A 23,823-nucleotide genomic window follows, 5' to 3' on the forward strand; every position below is an offset into this window, starting at 1 on the left:
AACCTGTGCATTCCTGCTCGAAACCTGCATGTGTGGGTATATACTATATGTCACGGTATGCTTCCTTTCCCGTATCCAACGACCAGTATCCACTATTCACCCATGTTCCAAGCAGCACCGTCCCCCGGCTCCGACGCTCACGCACGCGTCTCCAGCACAACGGGCACCTCCGGCCTCGGCGCGGTAAAGTAATCCCGGTACTCGCTCTCAAAGTTACCACCGTCCCACCCATCCCGTGCCCGGATTTTGTACCGCTGCAGCAGTGCACACACGACCATGCGCATCTCCTGCATTGCGAGCGTCTTGCCCACGCAGTTCATCGGTCCGGTCGAGAACGGCAGGAAGCCTGTCTCATTGTGCACGAGCGTCGTCTTGTCGAGGCCGCGCGCAGCCGGGTCAGAAGGCGCCAGAGATGGGTCCTCCGAGGCGATCAGCCAGCGTTCGGGCCAGAAGGAGGACGGGTCCGTGAAGTTGCGCGGGTCGTGGTGCGTGGAGTAGATGTGGCACCAGAAGATCGTTCCGGGTGGAAGGTAGCTGCGAGCAGGTGAGTAGAAGTCAAGTCGTGAGCAGGGGTAGGACGTACAGATCGCCGACGAGCACGCCCTGGCCGTCAGGAGGGACCTGACGCTGGCTGCCTCCCGGAACGGGCGGGTACACACGCAGCACCTCGTTACTGTGAGTCGGTCAGTCCTTCGCCGGCTACGTACAACAAGAATGACTCACATCACGGCGTTCAGATATGGCATCTCACGATGATGCTTCGTGTCCATTGCATCCTCACCGGATGGATAGAATTTGTCGACCTCGGCCTGCAGCTTATCGTATACGTCCGGATGCATGAGGAGGCAGTAAACAAGGCTCGTCAATGCGCTTGACGTCGTATCTGCACCAGCGATAATCGCGAGCACGCCATCGTCAATGAGCTGCTGCATCGGCGGAGGCGGCAAATTTGGCAGGTCTTCCTGGTTCTGCGGAGCGTCTCAGGTTATGATCGGGTAGTGTGAGTGTCTATCACGTACCAAGTAATGGAACAGGTCCTTCTTCTCTGATCCCTTCTTCACGCGCGCTGTAGCGCACTCGACGCACCGGTTCAACAGGATGCTGAGGTTTCCAGTCGCCGCTGGGATCTTGCCGATGTAGACGCCGAGCCAGGGCAGGTGTCCGAAGAACGTCGCGATACTGTTGGTCGTCAGCGTGTGCACCACTAGAGAGCGACATGGCATATCGAGACGTACAACATTGCGTCGTCAAGCAGAGCCCAGACGTTCCCCTCATCGTGACCTGCGTCGAGCAGCTCGGACCCGCCGCCAAAGGCCATATCTGACATAAAGTCATACCTGCAATAACGTCGTCAGGTTCCTGTGGACGTAGGACTGACAGAGGAAACTCACGTGAAGTAGTTGAACCAGTTCCCGATCGTAATCTCGCCCTTCTGCTCCCCCATTCGGTCCAGCAGCTGACGCGCGCGGCGCGCGATGAAGTGCTCGTACTCCTTGATCGCGGAGGGACTCATCCCGCGCTGCCAGAGCTTGCGTCGGCGCAGATGCACGTCGGTGTCCTGGATAGCGACCATGGGCAACCCCGTTGCGGAGAGCATCCGCCCGATGAAGTCTGCATGCATACGTCAGGGACGAAAAGTCAGTACATACGAGAACGTCGACGACATTCGTGAAAAGCGCGTTACGTACGCGGGCCTTTGGGAACACCGGATGCGCCCATTAGCGGGTTGATGCGCGACGCATCGCGGATAGAGAGGTCATTCGGGCCTGGGAGGAGGGATGAGCACGGTTCCACGAAGCAAGGGCATACGTCCGGCCACGTACCAATTCGGACGACGTCTCCGTACCGGTTGTGCAGCGCCTGGATGTACTTGTGCTGGTAGCCGGGGATACAGATTGCGCCCAAGTACAGCTTCGAGATCTTGCAGCCAATGGGACCGGGGTACCGTGCAAGCGGGTGCAGGGGTGAGAGACGGTAAATGACGATAGATGCAGCGAGCGTGGCGAGATACGTCGAGAAGAGTACGAAAGCCCCATATAAGAGTGACCACTCTGACGGCAGTGTAAAGGCGGTAAGGAGCGTAGGGGGACCGAACAGGAGGGCGGCGTGCACGATGATGTTGTATGTCTCGTACCTCCGGAAGATCTGGTGTGCGACCTGTAGGTAGAACGACGTATGTAAAACCCGGCGGGACCGAGGAAGAATTGCGAGGATGAGATTGGTTGGCGGAACCGGTCAGCCACGATCGGGGAAGACCGAACCTAGATCAAGTGGCATCGTACATACCAGTCCGAGGGAGACCGCAACCGCTACCGCCTTCGAAGGCGAGACACCTTCGGCTACTTCAGCCATGGATGTTGTGGCAGATTGTGGGTTGAAGGAGGACGCCCCAGTCGGAGGGCAAGAGAGACAAAGTTTGCCAGCCTCACGCGCTGGGTACTTATCGAGTGAGCCGGCCCAGACCGGGGACCTCTTTCTCAGGGCACGCGACGGGGCGCGCAAATACAAAAGAGATCTCCCGGGTGATGCGAGATCAGCAATTAAGATAGCGCGGAGGAAAAGCGGTGCTGTCGGGCACGTTGGGTCTGTTCCGGAACGACTGCGGATGGACCTAGTTTGCTGGATGACGGGCCGCGACACGCTAAAGGTGGCGTACATATTGTGGATTTACTGTCCCTGCCCGGTACCTGTACTTAAATACGGGGACCGTGCATGAATACATCAATGCTTTGCGACGAGTGAGGGGTAGCGGGTCCACCGACTCACGCTTCCAAGATGCTAGATACCAAGTTCATGCAGGACCCAGGTTCCCTGCACATCAATGGGCGTACTCCGCATGTACACGGGAATATTGAGGTTCGTCACCATCGCCTAGACCGTAGGCGGAAGGTAATTTTCATCACGGAAGGAGAAATACTATGCCTATGTTGGAGTTCGTAATTGCCGACTACTGTTGCTTGGCGACTATCGGAAGTCGGAAAAGTTGTGCGGAGAGCGCATCGACTGCAACAACGGGTCGAGCGAGTTCGGGATGACCCAACTATGAACTTAGGAAGTAGAGTTTCTATGCTGAAGATTCTTGGCCACCGTTCAGGAGGATATGATGAACCGTGAAGAGATGCTGGTGGTAGTAAGCGGAAGAGATCACAAGTGAAACGCTCAGTGCAGTCGCCGAGCCACTGACGCGTGACGTCACGCGTCGGTGACCTGCATCTCGCCCTCGTGCAGTATCCTCCTCCCACTCATTCTGGACAAGTTTTCAGATGTCGTGTAACTAGTCTTTCGGTCTAGGCCACATCTGACCAGTGCACCGCATCCCACCGGTACTAGTATCTCAGGAGGACACTCCGACGAGTCCTTCTTCTGCGCTCGCAATCGCCCCTCAGTGTCCTCACACAGCCATGCGATCTCGGCTCACTACAGCTGTGGCTTGCGCTGGAAAGGGCCTCAGAAGGTGATACTCGTGATCGATGCAGACCACACCGCGCATATATTTTGCAGTCCGACTTGTGCCAGCGTGGCGCCCGAAGACCAAGGTGCTTTCACTGGCTGTCATCGGCTAGCGGAACTCCAGACTTCCCTTCCACCCTCGTGTATATGTAAGTAACTTGTATTGAACTGTGCTACTTGTTGTTCGATCTCCTAACGCACTCATAACGTTGCGACTTTTCAGCCAGGTTTTCGCTCAACGAGACTCCTATACCGTAGAGCACGAATGCGTCCTCTACCACAACGGCTCAAGCTCAAGAAGCGTACTAAGACTTATATCACAAGGCAAGCACATGCAGCATGCTTCTCTTCGTCACCCGCGTATCAGCGTCGTCGTAGCTGAGAACATCTCACAGGCGCCTCGCGCAGGAGAGAATTGTGGGTCCATGAGATGAGCGTCGTATCAAGAAGCCTGAACAGAGCCGTATATATACATACCATAGCCCTGACGAAGGGCACAGGATAGTACGTGATTCATTACGCTTGCCCATGGAGTCAACTGCCCTAGCTCCGGCCCCGCCCCCCGCGTTGCCCCCGCTGGATAACACCTTGGGCGCAATACTCCTGGGCACCTTTGCCGGCTTAATGTGAGTGCTACAGTGCCACCTTACGGACGCACAGTGACTGAAGGTTACCGTTTCACAGCCTACAAGGAGTGTTGATCCACCAAAGCATCCGGTACTTCCGTCTCTATCCTAATGACACTCTCCTCTTGAAGACCTGGGTCTCCGCGGTTATGTAAGTTTATATAGTTGCGGGTGTAAAATGTGGTATGAGACATGGCTGACGATCGCAGGATTATCGAGACTTTCAACAGCGTGCTCAACGTCCACCAATGGTGAGCTCGTCATGACGATCATGGCCGTGTGCTGGGTCTTGAAGAGCGTCGTCGGCAGCTTGAACATGATGGTTGTCAACTACTACAACCCTCTTGCGCTCGAAGAGCCTCCTGTCTGGTCAGTCCGTTTCTTTATATGTCATGTCACCACAGCGCTGACCCGGGGGTGTAACTCGGCGACAGGTCTATCAAGGCGAGTAGCTTCTGCACACAGCTGACCTGTGCTGACTTGTTGATATTACTTCAGATCTACCTGATAACGGGCGTGAGTACACACTCAGTTATAGGTTGAGGTCTGACTAACTCTCATACCAAGGTCGGCTCCGCCGCTCTGACGGAATGGTAAGCCCGCCCACTATTTTGAGCTTGATCCTGCTCTGACGGCTGATGTATTCTACAACTTAGCTTCTTCATGCGACGTGTTTGGCTGGGTACGTCAGTAGCGCCCCTGCCGGCAAGCCGGCTATCTTGACCATGTTATCCACCTGCAGTTAGCCCTCAATACCGAGTGCTTGTCATCATGACAGTAGGCACATCGATGCAACGCTCCAATCCTCTCGCTAACGTCTTCGCTTGTGCAGGTGGTACTTGATGCAGCATGGTTGGGTACGTGAACTCATACTTTGAGAGTCCTGCCTCTGACCTAGCGTATCATCCGTAGGGTGTTACCTCTGTGAGTATCCGTCTCGTACGAGTAGCAGCCGATTATGCTTGCTTACGCTGAGACGATGGTTGGAAGCGCTGTTGAGCAGGTACGAGCATCCGAGTACTATGTCTTGACACCCTACCTGATGTTGCGAACACGTCAAGGTGGAACGCTCCTAATCTGGAGGCTTTTATTGGAAAAACGGTCTGTTTTTATTATCGAGACGTTGGCAGCGAATTTACCACACGACATCAGTGGCTGTTGACACTCGGATCCGGGCTATACGGGTGCGGGGACCTGATGATTACGAGTGTTCTTATATATGTGCTGCGGAAGAGCCGGACGGGGATCAAGAGGTGCGTTGGGAGGTGGGAAACATTTTTCTGCTTTCTGAGCCCTGTATTATGACAGGACGAACTGGACGCTGGACGTGCTCGTACGATACACGTTTACCACGGGTGCGTCACAAGCTCGCTGGAGGATTGCTGTGGGGTGTTGCTGATCATGGTGTTCTGCAGGGTTTATCATAACGTACGAAGCCGCACTTTTCGCGCGCAAGAAAGTCGCTGATGCTCTCTCACGGAAGATTCTTCCAAGTGATCAGCATAATATTGGCGAGTAAGGTGAACGTTTTTGTAGGGAAAGAGGACTGATGAGCGTTGATAGTCAGCGTTGTGGCCGAAAACGTACATCTTCTGGCCGATAAGCGTTATCCTGACAAAGAGTACGCGTTCGCCTTTGGGATGGGAAGTCTACAGATGTACTGACAGGGTGAGGCAGCTGCGGCAATCTCGATGCTGATCTCGTACACGAGTCCTTCGAAAAAAGTTTCGTGAACTGACCGAAGACGATCGTAGGCTGCTCATGCGGAACTGGCTGGGTAGCACGGACGTGACGGACGTGGATCCGATGAGCCCGTTCACGACGTCGATCAAATTCCAGGGGACCCAGCAGCCGATGAGTTTGAGCGCGTTTCGGAGCAGATTTACACAGGTGGGTGAATCGGAGGTTGACAAACGAAGCAGGGGACCGTCTGGCTGATGAAGCTACAGAAGTCATCGAATCCCGACTCCGGGTGCACGTCGGGGTGCGAAGGTGTCGAGCTCGGCGTTGTGGGAGAGAGGAGGAAGAGCGGAGAAGTCCTGCATATCAAGGGCAACGGAGACGGCTTCGTGAGGCAAGTCGAGGACATAGTTTGACTTACTGGCCGATGTAAATCTCCAACTACTAGGAAAGCGGTAGAACGTGATCCATTCACGGCGATGCCGCGCTGAGAGCTCTGTCAGTGGAAAGGCTGAATGGAAACGAGACATGACCACGCTCGGTGTGGCCTCGAGGCCTGACTTCATCGCGACAACTCGGAACACCGCTGAACCCGAAATGAGATACCAGCTGGCACGTACGGCGTCTTCGGACATGCGCAACTTTGATGCTGCGCAAACATACAGCAAAGACTAGATCGACTCATTTCCTCTTCGCGCTCTTGCACTCACGCTTGTGCCCCTCTTTCCAATGCGCCTGCAGTCAAGGTAATCATCAAGTCTGTGCAGACAATCTGACGGAAGACCACACACCCTTTGGCATTCCTTGCCGCAGTAGTATCGCTGCCCGCAAGCTGCACACGCCTTCAAATCCTTCGGACTCCCGCAGTATGCGCACGCCGTGTTCCCTGGGTTGTCCTTCCTGCTGATACTCACTCCCTCCTCCATGAACGTCCGGCTTGACCCACTCAACGGCGTCTGAGCGAGCGCCACGCCCTTCTTTAGATCCTTCAAACTCATGCCGAGACGCGACAGGACGGCCTCATCGTCAAGCATGCTCTCGAGTGTCCGATCTCCAAGAGGGGTGACGAACTTCTTGCTGGCGTACGGCAGGCTGGCTTTGCTATCGAGCGCTTCGCGGACAGCGCGGCGAGTACCATCGAGGTCAAACGCGTCAAAGTCGTATGTGAGAGCGTTTGACGGCGGAAGTTTCTTGGCGTAGTTGGCAGTACCGAACAGGACTTCGACAGCCTTGCGCTTGCCGGCTGGCGAGCGGGAGGCTTGCTGCAGATAGTGGGCCCAGGAGAAGGTGCCGGTCTGCTCACCATCCGGCGGGATGCCGCCTGCACCGTCAAGCACAACTACTGCGCCGGTGCTGTCCTCTTTAGAGGCGATTTCCTCGAGCTGTGATGAGAGGTTAGCGACAAAAGATGACATGAACAATAGGTGGAACAGCTCAGACGCACCTTGATGTCTACGAACCAGTTGTCTCCAAAGTCGTAGTGGTATCCCATGACGTCTCCCGGTGAGCGCAAGATATATGCGATCGAATATCTACCCACACGCAAGACTCAGTAATTGAGAAGGTTGAGTAAAGGTGTGGGCATATACTCGTCTTCCGGGATGTACTTGTATCCAGACTTGTCCAGATGCATCATATCGACAGAATTGCAGTCCTGCGTAGCTGGAATGAGCAAGGGTGTCGCTGGTGCGGACTGTAAACATTACCTTTGGTCCGAAGAGCGCTCCATCCTTGAAGTCGTGGAAGATGTGGGCGTGTAGGTTGCGCATCCTGTCGCAAAGACCGCAATTGAGTCAAGGCGAGGGAGAGCAAGGATCAGTATGCACACCATCCCCAAAGCGGAGTGATTATCTTGTCTGCAAAGACGGATAAGGGAAGACCACCAGAGACCCGGACGCGACGCCAGTATCTGTCCACCTTGTTATCGTGAGGGTCATCTATGAAGCTACATGGCAATGTTAGGTGTAGCCATAGCGATACAGAGCTTTTCACATACGGGAGTGAGATATATAGGGTGTAGTCTCTCTGAGGGAGGTCTCCGAGGTCGGCCTGCTTGAGTTGTGACACCTGCCCGTGTGCGTTAGAGTACTGAAGCGTACGCAACGCTCATATCAGAGCCACCTTCTTATCAATGAGGACATTGATGAATTGAATTTCAGGGAGAGGTAACTTATCCTCATCTCGATAGATCAATTGTGTAACATGCTGAGGTGGTCCATCAGGCAGGTGGACATCGGAGGAACACGACGCCACTGACCGTGCGCTCGAATATGCGCATACCGTCCACGTCGCGAGCACCTCTTCGATCATGCTGCGAGAAAGCATGTAAATTATCACAGATGCATGAGCGGAAGAAGCGAACACGGACTGGATAGATTCCCCAGGAGTCGATCCAATCGTTCCTACCCCGCCTCGGGATGAAATCGCGAGGATCTGGACGAAGAAAATTCAGTGAAAGCTCTTCGGGAACAACAGTCCAATATCACCTTCCCAGAATATTTCATCGCAGCCCTCGCCGCTGTCAAGCATATGGAACTTGACAAACTTGGGAGATTTGAGCTCTCCTTGGGGGGTCTTGCGACGAGGGTCGACGGGATTTGTATCGCTCCTCTCGCGTTCAGTGATCCATGCTTCGACCTTGGCGGCGCTGTCTTGTAGAAAGCTCATGGAGTCGTAAAGACGGCGCTCGTCGTACTCGTCGTCGCGATTGAAGGCAACGAGGCGAGTGGCGCGTCGTTTGCAATTTCATTTGGACACACGTGACCCATCCGACATGGGCTCTCCCTCTGAAGATCTGACCGCTGCAGACATGGTCAACCTACGTTCCCGGAGAAGCGACAAACTGCGAAGCTATCGGGTGCCAACGAGCACCCAGATTCTCGCAGCATTTGTGGCAGTCTAGCATACAACTGGCATTATATCGTCAGTACCTAGCAAGTCAGATCAAAGTTTGGACGAGGGCGACAGCAGCTTCTCAAGCCCGGAGCGCGTATTCGGGGTGATGGATGCGCTCTTGCGGGTATGACGGTCGACGAAGACGTGTGTATAACCCCCAACGACGCTGGGAATGTCGGCGCCCTCCTCAAAGACCGCGACCTCGTACGAGACGGAGCTCGAGCCGAGCGTGGTGACCCTCAGGCCCAGGTCGAGGACTGCTGGAAAGGAGAGGGGAGAGAAGAAGTGGGAATATGACGAGACGACGAGACCGATCTGGGGCGAGGTCGCAGGCGAGAGGTGGGCGTGTTGGATGAGGTATGCGTTGACGACAGAGTCGAAGAGGTGGTAGTAGACCGAGTTGTTGATGTGAGAGTACTGGTCGTTGTCAATCCTGTGAGGCGTGTCAGTGTGCAGTCGCTGCTGAGCAGGGGTGGGTTAGCACGGACCAGCGAGTGCGGTAGGAGAGGAAGAACGGGTAGTCTGTCCGCCGTCTCTCTTTGAGCACCTTTGCGTCTGTCGCCTGGGACATGTCTGCAGGCTGACGCATATATGTCAGGGGCTAGCCTGGGGGAACATTTGCCGAGACTTGCCTTTCGCTCGATGCTCGTCGTGAAGAGCAAGCTCAGCGTTCAACTTGAACCTCAAGTCGGCATCGGCCCGCGGTCACCGGTATGGGCGCTTGAAGAGGACACGGTACTGGGAGACATGAAATGCATTGCGAATCGATGAGGGCTACATCAAATGAGTCTAGCACATGCGCGTCTAAGTAGTGCAACAGAGTGAGGTATACAGTACGTGCAGGGGCAGCGGTCGGAGTGTCTGAACAGGCGCCATGTTGCACACTGCAGACCATAGGACGACAGATGGGACGCAAAGTAAAAACCGATGAAGAGAGGGACGATGAGGACAACAGAGACACGAGCACAGACATTACGCCGTGGCTCCCTCCTCGGCCGCACGAGCTTGTCGCCGTGCCTTCTTTGCAGCGTTCGCAGCCGCCGCCTTTGCCTTCTTCGCCTCTGCCCGCGCAATCTAACACACACATCCCAGTCAGCGACGCAACACTTCCAAGACGTAGGGCGTGAATACACACCTTCTCCTCTTCCTCCTTCTTCTTTGCCTCCTCTTCGGCCTTGCGCTTCTCCTCCTCGGCCTTCTGCTTAGCGTCTACGCTACCGTTCACGCCACCCTTGTTGCGCTTCTTGGCCTCACGCGCCTCCTTCTCCTCTTGCCGGATGCGCTTGATGCGGGGGTCGACCGCGAGCGCGGTGTCAACAATCCCGCGCAGACGCGCCGTGTCCTCCTTCTTGCGCCGCGCACGCTCAGACTTGTTCTTCTTCTCAGTGTACCGCTTGTCGTCGCGGCTGTATGTGCAGCTATGTCAGAAGCGGGTCAAGAGAGACAGAAACGCGTACACGCACTTGTCGCTACCCTCGTTGACCTCCTTGTCGAGGTACTCGAAGCTCCTCCAGCTGTCAAAGTTGTACCAAAAGTCGTAGAAGGCCTCCACCGTCTCCTTCGGGTCGTCGTAGGAGCCGAGCATGGGGACAGGCTGCTTCTTGCTGAAACGGGCCTCGCGCTCGAAGACGGGGCCGAAGGATGTAAAGAAGTACTTTTCGGGGTTCTTGTGCTTTGTGACCTGGGACTGGGAGGGGACGTCGGCCTCGAGGAGGTCGTAGTAGGGGTCGACGGAGTCGAACTGGCGGCGGCGCTCGGGGTTTGTGAGGACCTCGAAAGCTTTTTGGATGCACTTGAAGAAGGCGTCGTCGTTGGAGTCGCCGACGGCGCCGGCCTTCTTGTCGGGGTGGTGCTTGAGCACCTTTTTGCGGTCTGCAGGGGCGGCTCAGTACGAGAGAAGGGCATCGGACCCGGTGGATACGTACGTGCGATCTTGATCTGCTCCTCGGTGGCCTTGTACCGCAGATGAGAGAGACCAAGGACGGCATAGTGATCTTGTTTCTACGGGCATACGTTCGTGATACGATCTGAAAGCGAAACAAGGATAAGGGGAACGTACCTTCCACTCCTTGGGATCGAGCGAAAGCAACTCTTCGGGCTCCTCCTCCTCGCCGACTCCGAGATCGTCCTCGACGGAGGAGCCGGCACCGTTGAGTGCGGCTAAGCGTTTCTGCTCCTGCTCTGCGTGCTTGTCGTGCTCCTCGAAGGAGAGATTGTGGACTGCCCTCTGGACGTGTGCAAGGTAGGCCTGGCCAGCTGGGAGCAGCTTGCGCTCGACGAGGGCTTCTCTGGAGTTCAGTTCCTGTTACTTCGGACAGATCTACCGATACCTACGCGAAACCGACTTGCCCGACGCCGCGGGTGGTGCCCAGCTTGCGGGCAATGGTGGGGGCACAACGGGCAGTTCAACGACGGTTGCCATCGCACTTTTAGTCGTCTTCAGAAAGTCTTGAGGCCGAGAATGAGTTAGCAGAGATCGCGGAGAGCAGCAGCACGACCGTACGGGCGCTACCTCTTCGCCGCAAAAATTTCCCAGTCGTTTTCGCCAGACGTCTGCCATCACCCACTTATGGGAGGTGCGGTGGATGCCGGCCCACTCCTCGCCTCGATGACCACGGCGACTCGGACGACGACGACCACAACGACGACGACGACACCAACGACGACACCGACAATGAGCGCAAGAGCCCCTTTTGTGCCCCGCCCCGCCCCCGCCCCCGCTCCCACCAGTGACAAGCTTCCCTCGCCGCCGCCTGCTGGCTACGAGCCATTCCGCCCGAATGGTCTCCTCAACCCCGACGCGCATATACCCAGCGCCGACAACTCCCACAGCGCCGATGGCTCTGCTGCTCATGCCTCTTCTTCTGCAAAGTTCAAGCCTCTCAATCTCTCTGGCCTCGGAAAAGCCAACAACGGCCCTCAAGCTCAAGGCCCGCCCAGCTCGCGCAACAACAGGCACCGCTCCTCTGTCGACGGCTCAGCTATGCTCACGCGCTCTCCCAAGCCATTCTCGTCTGCTCAACACAAGCATCTTGCTGCTCCCCGTCCTTCCTCTCCGTTCTTTCCCAACGCAGGTCTCAATTCTATCAGCGTCTTCCGCTCTCCTGCCCCTCCCCAGATGCAACACCCGGTCGACACCGACGATCTCAGCCCGAACAATGCGCATATAGTCACCACTGCTCAAGGCCCTACTCGCGAAATGAAGGATTTGCCAGCCAGGCCTCCCTCCGCTCAGCCTTCGGACACTTTCCGCTTCATGGACGCCCGTGTGATCTCTGGCCACCGCGCTCCGCGCTCTTCCTCACACCCGTCTCTGGCTAGCATACACGAAGTCGATGAAGAAGACGGGACCGCCAGCCCGCGCAAGATCCAACAGATGGCCCCGCCGATGGACCCTCACTCGCAAGGCAGCTACTCTGGCGACTACGTCGAAGACTTTGAGGACTCTGGACACGCTGAGAGTCCGCACTTTACTCAGGTCATACGCAGGGTCTCCAAGCGCCCTGACCGCGCTGCGGAGGAGGACGAGTACGAGTACGGGACGGGTGCCAAGAGATACAAAATGGCTCCTTCTCAGGTACGTCAACTAGCGCCGAGCTTCGGCCGTGCCTTCACCTACCTAGGACGAGTACGCCTCACCATTCGGTGGCCGGCGTACGCCTGCGCGGTTCCCGGGCGGAGAGTTCGAGCGGACCGCGACTCCCGCGCAGAACGTGCCGCCTCCGCCTGCTCGCAAGATCGCCGGCGACGATTCGAAGCAAGCTCTCTACCGGCTGCTTGGACAAGACCTAGACATCTGTGTGGAGGCACACGCCGACGCGTACACTCAGGCGCGGATCAAGTGGTCCGAGTGCTCCATGGAGGAGTGGACAAAGGGTGCCGACGGTGGGTTCAGTGGCATCTTGTCTCGCGCGTTCTCAATGATTGCTACCGCAGAACTGGCCGGGAAATTCTCCAACCTGATCGACGAAGTATGTCACCGTGTTGCGCGTGAAACCATGCTGACTTGGCTGTGTATGCAGGTCAAGGACCATATGAGGTGAGTGCACGCATGCCTTATGATTGCCGTTTTCATCCAACTGTGTCACAGCACGAAACTGGCCCTGTTCGCGTCGTTCCATAAGTCGATCTCTGAGCATCGTGCGGTGCTTACGGAGCACGAGCAGAACCTCAACGGGGTTAGAGACAGTTTGGTCAGGGAAGGCGGCGCAGTTGTGGGAGGACTCAAGATGGGTGGGGAAGCTGCCGAGGTGTGAGGATGAAAGGGTGTTGGTGCGAGCTTCTTGATGCCGTGTGATGTTCCGCTATCGATGCGCTGCGACGCTTGTACATTATGTGGTGTGGTGGTATACAACAAGATTACACGAGATATCTGCGATCTCACCAGATCAGCTCCGTAGTCCCCCATCCCATTCCGAGAGTGCGCGAACGAACGCGTCTAAGCATCCTTGGCCTGAAGCTCCTTGACAATCTCCACGGCCCGCTTGAACTGGGCCTTCTGCTCCTCCGTCGGGTGCACCGTGCTTGTGCCACCCCCGCACCCCTGCGGGCCACCGTTCTGCCACATAAAGTCATCGCACCCAAACGCGATGCTCGTGTCGAGCCCATAGATATCCTCGCTCCCGGGAGGCGACTCGGTGGGGATATTCTGCAGGATCGAGCGCAGCTCCGTGACGAGCGCGGCGGTGTGGTCGTTCTGCGAGGAGATGGACTTGGGGACTGCCTCCTGCAAGGACGGCGTGCCCTTGGGACGGACGGCGGCGGTGATGTTCAGGAGGTTCTGGGTCGGAATGCCGGTGATGGTCACGATTTGGTTGGGAGTTGGGGGCGCGAAGCCTCCGGTGATGCCTGCAGTAGTGGTTCGGCCTGAGCGGGTCGTTATCGGATGCAGTGGCTCGGAGACGCGTACCTTCCTGGAGGCGGAGAGAGAACTCGGGAATGGACATGGCTCGGGGATGTGTGCGTAGGAGTGTTCGAGTGGTGTGGGTGCGCGAGCGGCGTGTGCGCAGGGGGTGCAGGATGAGAAGAAAGAGGAGGAGGAGAGCAGGATGCTTTAAGGAGCCCGCGTCCGGCGCCTCGCGATGGTCACTGCGCCGGAGTCGCCGTGACGTCACAGCCGGTCAGCACACAACGCAGTCCTCCTTGAAAGACAGGTTGTACATCGTCTTGTCCACCGTCTTCTCGATCTTCTTCCAGTCAGACCGCCGCTGGATGAACTCGTAGATGTCCTACACACCCGTGGTTAGCCAATATCCCAACCGAACGGGCTGGGTACATACCTCTGGCCGGTACGCGCCGCCGTATCGCGTCACGTCTCGCACGATTTGCGCAAGGTCTTTGGCATCCTCGACGACGTAGACGTGGCCCAACATCTTCAGGTACGCAAAGTCGGAGATGATACTAGTCACCCGCAGCGACGTGATGAAGGTGTGGTACGCGTTCAGGTCCGCTATAATCTGGAAGCCGCCGTTCAAGGAGATAATCTGCCGCTTGATGTGCTTCTGGAGGATACTGCGCACACAGTGAGCTGCGGCCCAAGCTGCCGGCGACGACGGAACTTACGCAATGAGACGGATCCCAACCTCCTGGTAGAACACCTCCAGCACTTCTTTGCTCGTGCTGCCCTTGAGCAGCTGGCAGTGCATCTGTAGACACTTGATCGCCTCTCGACATCCCTCCGTGGGTCCGAGCTCAAGCGGACTGTCCTCCGGTGGGTAGTACTCCCGAGGTTTGGTCAGCTTCTGGATGATATGCTCGACCTGCGCAGCAGAGCTGTCAGTATGAAGATGACTACACAGACTAGACCGACGTGCCTGGTTCATCAGCGCGTCTGTGGCTGCATTAAGCCCGCCCGCGACGCTGTCATCCAGCACATCCTCGAAGTGCTTCTTTTCCCGCACCACGGGGTTTAGAAAGTCGGTCTTGTCTATGTGCGGGGCCTGAGGGATAGGTTAGTATGATATAGCTCGACTAACTGGGGCCACCCACCAGCTCTTTGTCAAAGTACACCTGTATCATCGACTGCATTGTGTCTCCAATGTGCACCAGCTCAAAGAACTGGAGGAGCGGCGCGACGCTTTTGGTCTCGTCGTGCTCAGCTGGCTTGTACGACCTCATCTGATCGATGGCACTGGCGTATGGTTAGCTCAGAAGCAGCGCCGTTGCGAAAGTACGCCTACGTACGTCTGGAAGCCCGGCTTGATGTGACGTTCGCCCAGAGCCTGCAAGAGTAGGACGAAGATCTCCTCGATCGTATCACGTACCCTGTGGCCATACGACCCAGGATAGCCCGAGAACGTCTCCGCGCGCTTCAGCGAGTCACGGTCGGCGTGGATGAGTTCCAGCGCCGTGTCTAGAGAGAGCAGCAGGTCAAGGTTGTCTAAGCCTGCCGCATTCGGGTTGGGTGTGGAAACTCGCGTGGACTGCAGAGACGTCGGCGTGGTACTGCTCGAGTCATCGGTCGTGACCGACACAGTAAGAGAGGCTGCGTGTGCGAATCGAGCCATAAGTCAAGAGATCACTTCTCGGAGGAGCGAAAATACGCACACCGCGGGGTTTTCTCGCTTGGCTTCTCGTTGACAACCTCTGCCTCCTCGTCCTCGTCGGCGCCGATATCAAACAACATCCCATCCCCGCCACCTTTTTCAAAGTCCCGCTGGTATCCATCCTTCCCGTTCGCACCCCAAGAGGGCATCCGCGCAAACGGGAACGCGCCGCCGCCCTGCCCCATTGCACCCGTTCCGCCCCACCGCTGAGGGTTAAGCATCTGGATGCCCTGCACCGCGGCGCTGCTGCCGGTAGTGATCGCCGCGCCGACGGCGCGCGGGACGATGGTAACGGGAAGGAGAAGCACGTCCGTGAAGGAAGCGAGGACAGTGCGCTTGACTTGGGCGGGGTTGTGTGAGCCGAGGAAGCGGGCGTGCTCCGTGTTGGCTGGTGTGCCTGTTGCTGCGCGGTGCTCCGAGAGCTAGAGATGAGCAATATGAGAGCGGTACGTGTTAAGTACGGGGACGAAAAGTACCTGCTTCTCCCATGATCGGCAAGTCATCTCGAAGCTTTGCTTGACATATTCAACCTCCTCGTCGAGGTACTCGTCCATGTTCGGCTCGAACATACGGTATCTGCAATGGTGTGAGGAGAATACGCATGTGGCAGGCGGGACATGACCTACACGACGTCCTCGGCTTTGGTCTTTGGTAGCTGAAAGTCTGCTCTTGTCGCGGCGACTTGCAGAATGGTGTCCACCATACGCCATGCCTCCTTGAAGCTCGCGGCACAGGCCTTGAGGAATATCTCGTTGGATATCTCTCGCGCGCGTGTGAGCAGAGAAGAGATATACTCTCCTACCTAGCGGTCTTGATGAATGTTTGTGCAAGACAATCGGTCCACGGACACTCACCACTTCATTGGCTAAACGGTCTGCGAAGGAGACTAGTACATTTGCTTCGGGCGGGAATACACGGACAGCGCGAGAGCCGTGTTCTTGCAGCGCGGCCAGTATCTCAGCGATGAACTCGTCCATGGCTGTAAAGTCGAGCTCGGAGTCCTTGCTGCGCGCAAATAAGCAGTGAGCAGCATGCTACCAAGGAGAGGGGACGTACGTGAAGTTATCGAGAGGTTTCCACTTGCTCTGCTCGTAGAATATCTCGAGCTTCTCCGCCCATACCTTTCCAAGCTCCCACTCGCCGCCTGAGCCGTCCCAGACCTCCCAGCTGGCCTCTGCGGCCTCGGCCATGCCATGCTCGTCTCCCTTGCCATCGGCGACGTCAAAGGCGGTGAGGAGGCCGTCCTCAAAGCGATCGACTGCGGCGCGGAGCGCAGCACTGAGCGTCTCCCAGTTGCGGAGGGGCTTGACGAGTGGTGAGAGGAAAAGGGACAGTAAGCGGAGGGTGTGGGCTTGGTGTCGGAGAGATGGGGCGGGAGAGGGAAAGAGATTGGAGAGGACGGCGTGGGGAGGGGAGGAGAGAGCGGGAACGAGGGGTTTGAGGAGCGTGTGTGCACGAATGTACTGCGCGCGGCAAGTCTTGGTGGAGGACGGACCTTGGGTGAACGCGGCGGGGGAGATGGTGAATGAGCCGACAAAGTCACCCATCTCTGCGGCGGGGGCGTTGATGGAGGCAAAGTCGCCAAAGTCATCGTCGAGGCTCTCGGTCGCGAGGGTCGGAGGGAGGTTCGTCTTGTCGAGCCCGTTCTGCACCTTTTGCTTGTCGTCCAGAGCATCGAGAACGTCGGCGAGCTTGTGCCTTTCTACGCCGAAAGCCTTCCAGCGTGCCTCCCAGACGCGCTCATCTTTTGCGAGATTGGCGAGTGCGCGAGAGCAACGTGCATAGGCGGGGATGTCTGGGACGGCGAGGTAGGTGAGGATGTGGATATGGAGATCGACGGGGAGGCGGCCGATGAGCTGGAATGGAGCATAACTTTTGGTGCGCGAGTGGGAGGATGGGGGGATGGCGGCAGATTTGTGGAAGGAGAAACGGTTTGAGGGAGGTGTGGAAGGAGCGTGGCCAGTGTTGTACAAGCGAACGGGCTCGAGAGTTGCAAACTTGTCCATTTTGTGAGAGACGGCCTATAGACAACGCGCTGTGTCTACTCTGTTTCTAACTCGACTCACGCATCGGAAATCAAGCAGTGCGGGAAGGTGGTGGTGGTGGTGGTGGATGAGAGAGCTGCAGAGCAGGGAGGCGAAACGCCGAGGTCGGAGTGAGCGACCGAAATGAGCGTCCTGACGAGTGCAACGGGACGAAAACATATTGGATTACGATGCGAGGGTTACTAGAGCTACATCTACAGCAGTCCGTTGTCGGGATGGTACAAACAAGTTGGAGGAAATTACGGCCTATGCCCGCAAGTGCGTCATGAACCTGGGGTGCAGCGATATATGGTATGTGTGCGGGACGTCGGACTATTGTAGGGTATGAGATATGGCGAAGGATGGCTGTGCTGCGGTCAGAAGCAGCAGGGGATGGGAATGATGTAGCACATGCCGCCGCCCTGCAGAGAACGAGGTGAGAGGGAAGACGGGGAGAATAGAACAGCGGAGGACGTACTGGACACGGGATGCAGCCACCACGGATACGCTCAGCCTTGTCTTCCTGCTTGGGGATGCTGTCGCGCGAGGGAGAGGCGAGAGACATGGCTTGGAGGGGTGCAGGCTGGGAGTGGGTGACCGCGCCGGCCTGGTGGGCAGCGGGTGGGTAGGTGACGGGGGCAGAGGGAGCCATGGAGGACGTGGCAGAGATCGTGGACGTCGTGGCAGAGGTCGTGGACGTTGTGTTAATGGTCGAGAGCGTCGTGCAAGTGCTCGTGGGGGATGAGAGCAGGTAAATTGGCCATCGAGGCCATCGAGGACTGCGTTAAGTACTGCGCTGCCTGCTCCAGTCCCCAGATGACGTCGTCCCACGTCCTTGAGGTGCCGACACATGGGGAGTACACATACCCAACTTCCATCGGCCCAATGGTCTAGAGGTAAGATACTTGCTTTGGGTGCTCACAGCACGATTGCAAGGGATCCCGGGTTCGAATCCCGGTTGGGCCCCTTTTTCGCCCGCCCCTCCGTGGCAGACGCCCGCCTCCGCGTCGACTCCGAGTTCGCGTTCGCGCCGTCCGCGTCGACTCTTGGTCCACGTCCACCGTCGTCCACAGCCCCGACGGCCAAAAGCTCGTCCCCGAGCACCTTCAGCCATGGTTCCCCGCTCTGTCCTCGCTCACCATCTCCGCGTCTCTCGCCTGGGCTCTACCCTCCCTTCACGCGCACGGCCAGCACTCGTCCGCTCTCTGGCGACACAACCTCCTCCCGAAAACCGTGACGCTCCTCCCCATTTTGTCCAGGAAAAGCAGCCCCCGCCCCCGCCCCAGACATGGCTCACTCGCCAAATAAAGCAGAGCCCGCTCGCAAGAGAAGCCTTCTTCAGACTCCTCCGCCTCCTGGGCTATGGTAGCGCCAAGCAGTACGCCGGTCGCAGAGCCTTCGCAATGTACACAAACTTGTGCATCCCCCGAGCAGAGGACGAGTCTCTCTTTTGGAAGCAAGGTCAGTCAACCCCTGCCCCCGTGCTTGTCCTCCGAACGTAGCTCATCATCTCCTTCAGACTGCCATTTGCCCCCCACCTTCCAGTCTTGGTTCACCATCACCAACCTCCACGTATGGCTCCTCACCGTCCGACTACGAGCCCTTCCCGCTCCCCACGGCACAAACTACATCCAGGGCCTCATTGACCACTTCTTCCTCGATGTCGAGGACCGTGTCCGCTCCGTCCTCCAACCTGCCGCTCCCAACGCTCTCACCCCTTCCCACAACCTCACTCCCTACACCCGCCCCTCCGACTTTTACACCGTCGCCAACGGCTCCAATCGTCCCCGACCCCGCGGCAAGGCTCCCGAGCGCTTGGTCACCCGCCAGATGAAGATCTTCAAAGAGCAGTGGGCCGGCATGGGCATGTCCTTTGACCTCGGCCTCGTCCGCAGCGACGCAGAGCTCGCAGGTGCCGTCTGGCGCAACCTCCTCGGCGCGCGCGGAGCAAAAGGCTTCGCATATCCTGCCGACGGTGTCGATTCCCAGAAGTACTTCCGGCGCACGGTCAATCTTGCGGGAGGTGAAGTCGAGAAGCTCGAGTCGATCGAGAAGCGGGGCGGACTGGAGGCCGAGGAGGCCAGGGACGACGGATCCGGCATGCACGACCACCCGCCGAGCGAGGTCGACAAGTACGTCGCGTATCCGGAGGCGATGGCGACCGTCGTCGAGTACGTGCGTCGAGAGCTGATACGGTTGGAAAGCATACCGGACGAGGCCATCATCGGACAGGGTCAGTTTGGGACCGAGAGCGAGGGGTTGCAGCAGATGAAGTTTGGCCCTGTGCGCTCGCAGGACGGACTCGTTGCTGCGCTGAGGGCGGCGGGGGACTCGATTTAATGCATGGTTAATTGGTATCGTACGTTGCACCTAATGATAGACCCTCTCATGAGAGCCCTCTCGCTGCGACGCAATGCATGTCTTCGCGAGTAGCTTTGATATTGGTAATGAGACGTTGGCGAGGCGCAAGGCACGGCGGAAAGAGCCCACATCAAGCGCAAAGTGGCTGTGAACGAGCAGAGATGAGGGCCATGCCACTTGGCCACACTCCCCGACGTCGTTTCCTCCTCCGCGCCCCCCTCGCCTCCTCCTCTGCGGCGCGCGCGATGCCTATCGACAGCAGGGATGCCCGGCGACGCGGTGTACAGCTCATGTCGCACGCCCAGCTCGCCCTTCGCTTCCTCGGGCGCTGTCTCCTTGCCGCCGTCAAACTGCCCATGATACCCCTTCTCGTCTGCTTTGCCGCTCTCTTCTGGTATGTCTACAGAGACGTCAACGACTATCTACCCATCAAGGACGTCTGGATTTACGCCTTTCCACAAGCATGGCGAATGTGGATTGCCTTCCTCATCGTCCTCCCCATACTCTCTGCCGTTCAACTCATCTGGCTTCTCGCGAGCGCGTGGATAAGCAGGAGCTTCGCCGGTCGCTGGCAGGGCAAGGGCGTGCAGAGGGAGCAGGAGGGATACATGATGCTCAATGGAGGAGAGAGAACAGCAGAGGAGGGCGAGTGGGACGAGGAACACGACCCTCGCGCACGCTCTCATCCGGCGCGGTCACGACTACCTGGTATCTCGACCATCGTCTGGTACGCACAGTGCATCGTCTATGCATACATTGCCCTCTATGGCTACTTCAACTACAAACATTACGAGTATGAAGGCGACCTTCGCTACCGCCCTGCTCTCCAGAAGGCCCTGGCCGACCCCCATCGCCGTCCGTCTGGCTACGCCCGCGGCGAAAAGATATTCATCGCAGCCGCCTTCCACCAAAACGAGGCCGTCATCCCCTACTGGACGCGCACCATGCTTGACACTATCGTCTACCTCGGCGCGGACAACGTCTTCGTGTCCATTGTCGAGAACTACTCTTCCGACCGCTCGCCTGACCTTCTTCGCGAGTTTGCGAGCGAACTTGACCGTCGTGGTGTGCGCAACCGCGTGCTCGTCCAGGATGAAACCGTCAAGAAACCGTCGGACGTGCAGTGGAACCCGCGTATCGAGTTCCTCGCTGCCATTCGGAACCAGGCCCTTGAGCCGCTCCTCCAGACGGGCGGGTATGACAAGGTCCTCTTCTCCAACGACATCTACATCGAGCCCGAGTCTGTCGTCGAGCTGCTCGAGACGCGTGGCGGAGACTTTGACTTCGCATGCGGACTGGACTTTGGCCATTTTGGCGCGTACGACATGTGGGTACTCCGCGATCGCGTCGGACGGCTTACCGCGGGCATCTGGCCGTACTTCTTTGATACGGCCGACTACGAAGCCATGAAAGCCGAGGAACCCGTGCCCGTCTTCACTTGCTGGAACGGCATCGTCGTGTTCCAGGCGGACCCTCTCCTCCCCGTGCATCTGCGCTCGAACCGCACACTCTCCACGTCTCCACTCCCGTCGCCTCCACCCCCAAACCATCCCTGGGCGAAGAAGGTGGCCGACTCTCCGGCGCTGACGCCCCCGCTCGTGTTCCGTGCATCCGCGGAGGGCGAGTGCTACTCGTCCGAGAGCTTCCTGCTCCCATACGACTTCCGGAGGATCATGGGTCTCGGCAAGGTGTATGCGAACCCGCGCGTCATCAACGGGTACGTGTGGAAGTACTACGTTTGGCACAAGTGGGTGCTCCGCCAGCGGCACGTCAAGTGGTTCGTCGAGCAGGTGTGGGACGGCGCGTGGATGCAGTATGCGCGCATGATTGTGGGAGACCCGAAGCAGGTATGGACGTGGGATGGGGTCGATTGTCATCCCTGGTGGTGAGCTTTCATAGGAGAGCAGGGCTGTCATGTATTGCCCACTGTTCTATGCATGTATCTTACGCTCAGATGCGCCGTTAGATAGAGGACCTGCTTAACAACGTATGAGCAATGCACGCAGCTTACGATGAAATCAGCGCCGGAGATCCACAGTTTGTAGGGGGGCCTAGGTGTACTGCACATCAGCACACGGTGGACGTTCAGCGACGAAGAACGAACAAACCTGAGCACCCCGGGATCTTCCCTCACAACGATGCCCTACAGAATCTAAGCAACCTCAAGCGCCATAGGATAAATACATACTTACCCGTCGTGACCGCCATCGACGTCATACTCGAACTATGTTAAACGAGTCAGATACAAGACCTGTTCTACTAGTACTACGTAGTCCAGGAACTGCTACGCCTCGCCACCAGATTTACGATGGCAATGCGACTCCCCTCTCTCTCTGATCCTGTCCCGCCGAACGCAATTTCAGCCATCCGATTCTTGACGTCCTTTCTTCATGAGCTAGAACCTCTTGAAACTTTACCAGATGGAACGGTTCGACCCGTTCAACCGTTCAAGGTGCCGCGGCCCAACAAGGCCATCACCCCTTACGCTCACTTGGCTACGATGCTCAACCTTGGCGACCCGAAAGCCATGGTGGTTGCCGTCACCGGTTGCCTTCATCCTGATCAAGAGCCAAAAGCCGTCATTGTAATCTCTTCGAACTCCGGTGACCAGTCCGAGTCCAAAGTCAACCTTTCTCGTGGTGAGAACTCCTTCCTACGCGTCGATACTTCCTCTTCTTCCGAACATGAACCAGGTTTCGCTGTTCAAACGATTACCCCTAGCGAGCTGACGGTCGAAAGTGTCAGGGAAAACAGGTGAGTCTCGCCAACCGTTCCAAGTTGGACATGTACTAAGCTCTCTCGATCCACACAATCAGCACAGAGAAAACTCACATCATGCAACATGTTGCGGACGTCATGGCCGTTCTCCAACTTGCATCGGTTCCTATGCCATCGTCGGAAGATGGTGTTCCCCAGTACGCCCACAAGATCCTGGCATGGGGATATATCATTAGCTCTCACCTAGAGGTAGAACGCGATGTATCACGTCCTCTCATTAGAGTACACCAGGATATATCACCCCGCCTCTACTAGAGATGGCCCCCCGCACCAGCCCTGCCGCCCCTGCGCATGCTCTAGCGCGTGCTGGTGACTCACACCGCATCCCGCGCCCGCCCTCCTACCCAAAGCGGCGAGGAGCCTATCTCCCGAAAGCGGCACGTATTGGCACTCCGCAAGCGTGCCCTGATCCATGCTGCATTTCACCGATTAGGCAGCTATCAATGTCCGAAAAAGTGCGGCTACGCGACCCAGCACTACCACGCTGCGCCGCAGGAGAGGACCTATAAATGTCTTCCCATTGGCTGAACGCATGGCCACGGGACCGCGCGCTACTGCGCCGCGCCGCAAGAGAGCACCCGTAAACGTGCTCCCATTGGCTGGCCCGGTCCACAGTGCTGTTTGGGAGCGCGCAATTCAACCCCTCGCAGCCTGCGCGTGAAACCGCGACCCCTTTGAATGCACACAGAAAGATGCAGTTGGGGAAAAACAACTTTCATATATAAAAGAGCTACAAAAGAAGGGACTAAATAATACAAACATGACGGAACAACCGGGCGCGACGTGGTAGCGCTGGATCGCGCGGCTGCGCGCGACCCTCGTGCGTAGCTACGCGACCCAGCGCTACCACGTCGCGCCACAGGAGAGCACCCGTAATCACGCTCCTATTGGCTGAGTAGCATCCGGAGCGCTGTATGGGGAGCGGGGCAGGGTGCGGGAAGCGGGGCGCGGACGTGCTCGGGTGTGGGGTACAGGTGATTTGACCATTCAAACAGGCTCTTGGGCTCCAGTGCGAGCGACTATCGAGAACAGATAGATAAAGAGGTAGCCGACGAATCTAAAAGTGGGATGCGGGAAGCGCGGGGCGGGGCGCGGACATGCTCAGGTGTGGTGTACATGTGATTTGACCATTCGAACAGGCTGTTTCACCGTTGAAACAGACGAAGAGGTAGCCGACAAATCTTGCACAGGACTTCTTGCAAATACTCGAGAGGAGATAGGCGTGAAGTCGTCGTAATTCCTCAGGGCTTGACGACGTACTCGAGACAGAATCCGTCATCGAAGAACCGGAGCGTGAGAGGAAGCAGGGTGCGGGAAGCGGGGCGTGGACGCGCTCGGGTGTGGTGTACAACCAGACTTGCGCATTCGCAGGGTTCTCGAAGAGCGGATGGAGCCGTCTCGACAACCTTCTCCTTCGCGTTCGGTCGACAAGGGAGAAGACGTGCGCCGGCAGAACGTCTGGGA

At 57.4% G+C, this 23,823-nt stretch overlaps 10 protein-coding genes and 1 non-coding gene across 11 annotated transcripts; 5 read left to right on the top strand and 6 right to left on the bottom strand.

Annotated features, from left to right (window-relative positions):
• Positions 1-32: 32 nt before the first annotated feature.
• Positions 33-2,400, bottom strand: L226DRAFT_538117 (cytochrome P450). The gene is made up of 9 exons (XM_067681426.1): positions 2,287-2,400; positions 1,824-2,157; positions 1,689-1,766; positions 1,392-1,611; positions 1,236-1,337; positions 1,020-1,179; positions 724-968; positions 584-673; positions 33-534 (listed from the first exon to the last, which is right to left on the bottom strand). The coding sequence occupies exons 1-9, from the start codon at positions 2,350-2,352 to the stop codon at positions 138-140; spliced, it is 1,692 nt and encodes a 563-aa protein (XP_067531814.1). The 5' UTR covers positions 2,353-2,400; the 3' UTR covers positions 33-137.
• Positions 2,401-3,978: 1,578 nt separating this feature from the next.
• Positions 3,979-5,945, top strand: L226DRAFT_562365 (uncharacterized protein; the record flags this gene model as incomplete). Its single annotated transcript, XM_067683499.1, has 18 exons — positions 3,979-4,076; positions 4,135-4,227; positions 4,286-4,327; positions 4,386-4,449; positions 4,575-4,592; positions 4,644-4,669; positions 4,733-4,758; positions 4,819-4,853; positions 4,909-4,933; positions 4,989-5,000; positions 5,067-5,079; positions 5,138-5,177; positions 5,229-5,329; positions 5,385-5,431; positions 5,492-5,504; positions 5,560-5,587; positions 5,640-5,697; positions 5,754-5,945. The coding sequence occupies 18 exons, from the start codon at positions 3,979-3,981 to the stop codon at positions 5,807-5,809; spliced, it is 795 nt and encodes a 264-aa protein (XP_067531815.1). The 3' UTR covers positions 5,810-5,945.
• A 289-nt stretch (positions 5,946-6,234) lies between these two features.
• On the bottom strand, positions 6,235-8,561 carry L226DRAFT_204988 (uncharacterized protein). The gene is made up of 11 exons (XM_067672859.1): positions 8,243-8,561; positions 8,125-8,189; positions 8,014-8,067; positions 7,878-7,961; positions 7,753-7,823; positions 7,585-7,701; positions 7,463-7,526; positions 7,346-7,410; positions 7,201-7,288; positions 6,548-7,138; positions 6,235-6,491 (listed from the first exon to the last, which is right to left on the bottom strand). Exons 1-11 carry the CDS (start codon positions 8,421-8,423, stop codon positions 6,438-6,440), a joined length of 1,434 nt encoding a protein of 477 aa, XP_067531816.1. The 5' UTR covers positions 8,424-8,561; the 3' UTR covers positions 6,235-6,437.
• Positions 8,562-8,699: 138 nt separating this feature from the next.
• On the bottom strand, positions 8,700-9,222 carry L226DRAFT_574013 (thioesterase; the record flags this gene model as incomplete). Its single annotated transcript, XM_067684961.1, has 2 exons — positions 8,700-9,084; positions 9,140-9,222. The coding sequence occupies 2 exons, from the start codon at positions 9,220-9,222 to the stop codon at positions 8,700-8,702; spliced, it is 468 nt and encodes a 155-aa protein (XP_067531817.1).
• A 166-nt stretch (positions 9,223-9,388) lies between these two features.
• L226DRAFT_513295 (DnaJ-domain-containing protein) lies at positions 9,389-11,143 on the bottom strand. Its single transcript, XM_067678368.1, has 6 exons — positions 10,986-11,143; positions 10,711-10,934; positions 10,577-10,652; positions 10,115-10,523; positions 9,787-10,057; positions 9,389-9,725 (listed from the first exon to the last, which is right to left on the bottom strand). The coding sequence occupies exons 1-6, from the start codon at positions 11,071-11,073 to the stop codon at positions 9,624-9,626; spliced, it is 1,170 nt and encodes a 389-aa protein (XP_067531818.1). The 5' UTR covers positions 11,074-11,143; the 3' UTR covers positions 9,389-9,623.
• A 1,352-nt stretch (positions 11,144-12,495) lies between these two features.
• On the top strand, positions 12,496-12,700 carry L226DRAFT_538121 (uncharacterized protein). The gene has a single exon (XM_067681427.1). The coding sequence runs from the start codon at positions 12,509-12,511 to the stop codon at positions 12,692-12,694; it is 186 nt and encodes a 61-aa protein (XP_067531819.1). The 5' UTR covers positions 12,496-12,508; the 3' UTR covers positions 12,695-12,700.
• A 389-nt stretch (positions 12,701-13,089) lies between these two features.
• L226DRAFT_468910 (uncharacterized protein) lies at positions 13,090-13,597 on the bottom strand (the record flags this gene model as incomplete). Its single annotated transcript, XM_067676170.1, has 2 exons — positions 13,090-13,499; positions 13,561-13,597. 2 exons carry the CDS (start codon positions 13,595-13,597, stop codon positions 13,090-13,092), a joined length of 447 nt encoding a protein of 148 aa, XP_067531820.1.
• Positions 13,598-13,771: 174 nt separating this feature from the next.
• Positions 13,772-17,202, bottom strand: L226DRAFT_547378 (uncharacterized protein; the record flags this gene model as incomplete). The annotated part of the gene is made up of 11 exons (XM_067682491.1): positions 13,772-13,879; positions 13,931-14,162; positions 14,214-14,410; positions 14,465-14,590; positions 14,640-14,781; positions 14,835-15,135; positions 15,198-15,618; positions 15,673-15,772; positions 15,823-15,998; positions 16,051-16,201; positions 16,253-17,202. 11 exons carry the CDS (start codon positions 17,200-17,202, stop codon positions 13,772-13,774), a joined length of 2,904 nt encoding a protein of 967 aa, XP_067531821.1.
• Positions 17,203-18,099: 897 nt separating this feature from the next.
• On the top strand, positions 18,100-18,186 carry L226DRAFT_t217. Its single transcript has one exon. It is a non-coding gene; the product is annotated as a tRNA-Pro (tRNA).
• Positions 18,187-18,332: 146 nt separating this feature from the next.
• On the top strand, positions 18,333-19,537 carry L226DRAFT_591527 (uncharacterized protein; the record flags this gene model as incomplete). The annotated part of the gene is made up of 3 exons (XM_067685613.1): positions 18,333-18,681; positions 18,740-19,457; positions 19,516-19,537. The coding sequence occupies 3 exons, from the start codon at positions 18,333-18,335 to the stop codon at positions 19,535-19,537; spliced, it is 1,089 nt and encodes a 362-aa protein (XP_067531822.1).
• Positions 19,538-19,937: 400 nt separating this feature from the next.
• On the top strand, positions 19,938-21,470 carry L226DRAFT_468756 (uncharacterized protein; the record flags this gene model as incomplete). The annotated part of the gene is made up of 1 exon (XM_067676157.1): positions 19,938-21,470. The coding sequence occupies one exon, from the start codon at positions 19,938-19,940 to the stop codon at positions 21,468-21,470; it is 1,533 nt and encodes a 510-aa protein (XP_067531823.1).
• Between the last annotated feature and the right edge of the window lie 2,353 nt (positions 21,471-23,823).

Source organism: Lentinus tigrinus, assembly GCF_003813185.1.
Source record: "Lentinus tigrinus ALCF2SS1-7 unplaced genomic scaffold L226scaffold_30, whole genome shotgun sequence".
Taxonomy (NCBI): Eukaryota; Fungi; Basidiomycota; class Agaricomycetes; order Polyporales; family Polyporaceae; genus Lentinus; species Lentinus tigrinus.

Bases quoted from the DNA above. Each gene is read 5' to 3' on its own strand.
- L226DRAFT_513295 (XM_067678368.1), bottom strand. From the start codon at position 11,073: ATGGCAACCGTCGTTGAACTGCCCGTTGTGCCCCCACCATTGCCCGCA. The intron at 10,935-10,985 runs GTAGGTATCGGT...ACTCCAGAGAAG, and splicing joins GTCGGGCAAGTCGGTTTCGC to CCCTCGTCGAGCGCAAGCTG. The intron at 10,058-10,114 runs GTGCGTGTACGC...CTGCACATACAG, and splicing joins GTCAACGAGGGTAGCGACAA to CCGCGACGACAAGCGGTACA.
- L226DRAFT_538121 (XM_067681427.1), top strand. From the start codon at position 12,509: ATGGAGGAGTGGACAAAGGGTGCCGACGGTGGGTTCAGTGGCATCTTG.
- L226DRAFT_204988 (XM_067672859.1), bottom strand. From the start codon at position 8,423: ATGAGCTTTCTACAAGACAGCGCCGCCAAGGTCGAAGCATGGATCACT. The intron at 7,527-7,584 runs GTGTGCATACTG...TCTTTGCGACAG, and splicing joins ATCACTCCGCTTTGGGGATG to GATGCGCAACCTACACGCCC. The intron at 7,139-7,200 runs GTGCGTCTGAGC...CTCTCATCACAG, and splicing joins ACTGGTTCGTAGACATCAAG to CTCGAGGAAATCGCCTCTAA.
- L226DRAFT_538117 (XM_067681426.1), bottom strand. From the start codon at position 2,352: ATGGCTGAAGTAGCCGAAGGTGTCTCGCCTTCGAAGGCGGTAGCGGTT. The intron at 1,338-1,391 runs GTGAGTTTCCTC...ACGTTATTGCAG, and splicing joins AACTGGTTCAACTACTTCAC to GTATGACTTTATGTCAGATA. The intron at 674-723 runs GTGAGTCATTCT...ACCGACTCACAG, and splicing joins CCATATCTGAACGCCGTGAT to TAACGAGGTGCTGCGTGTGT.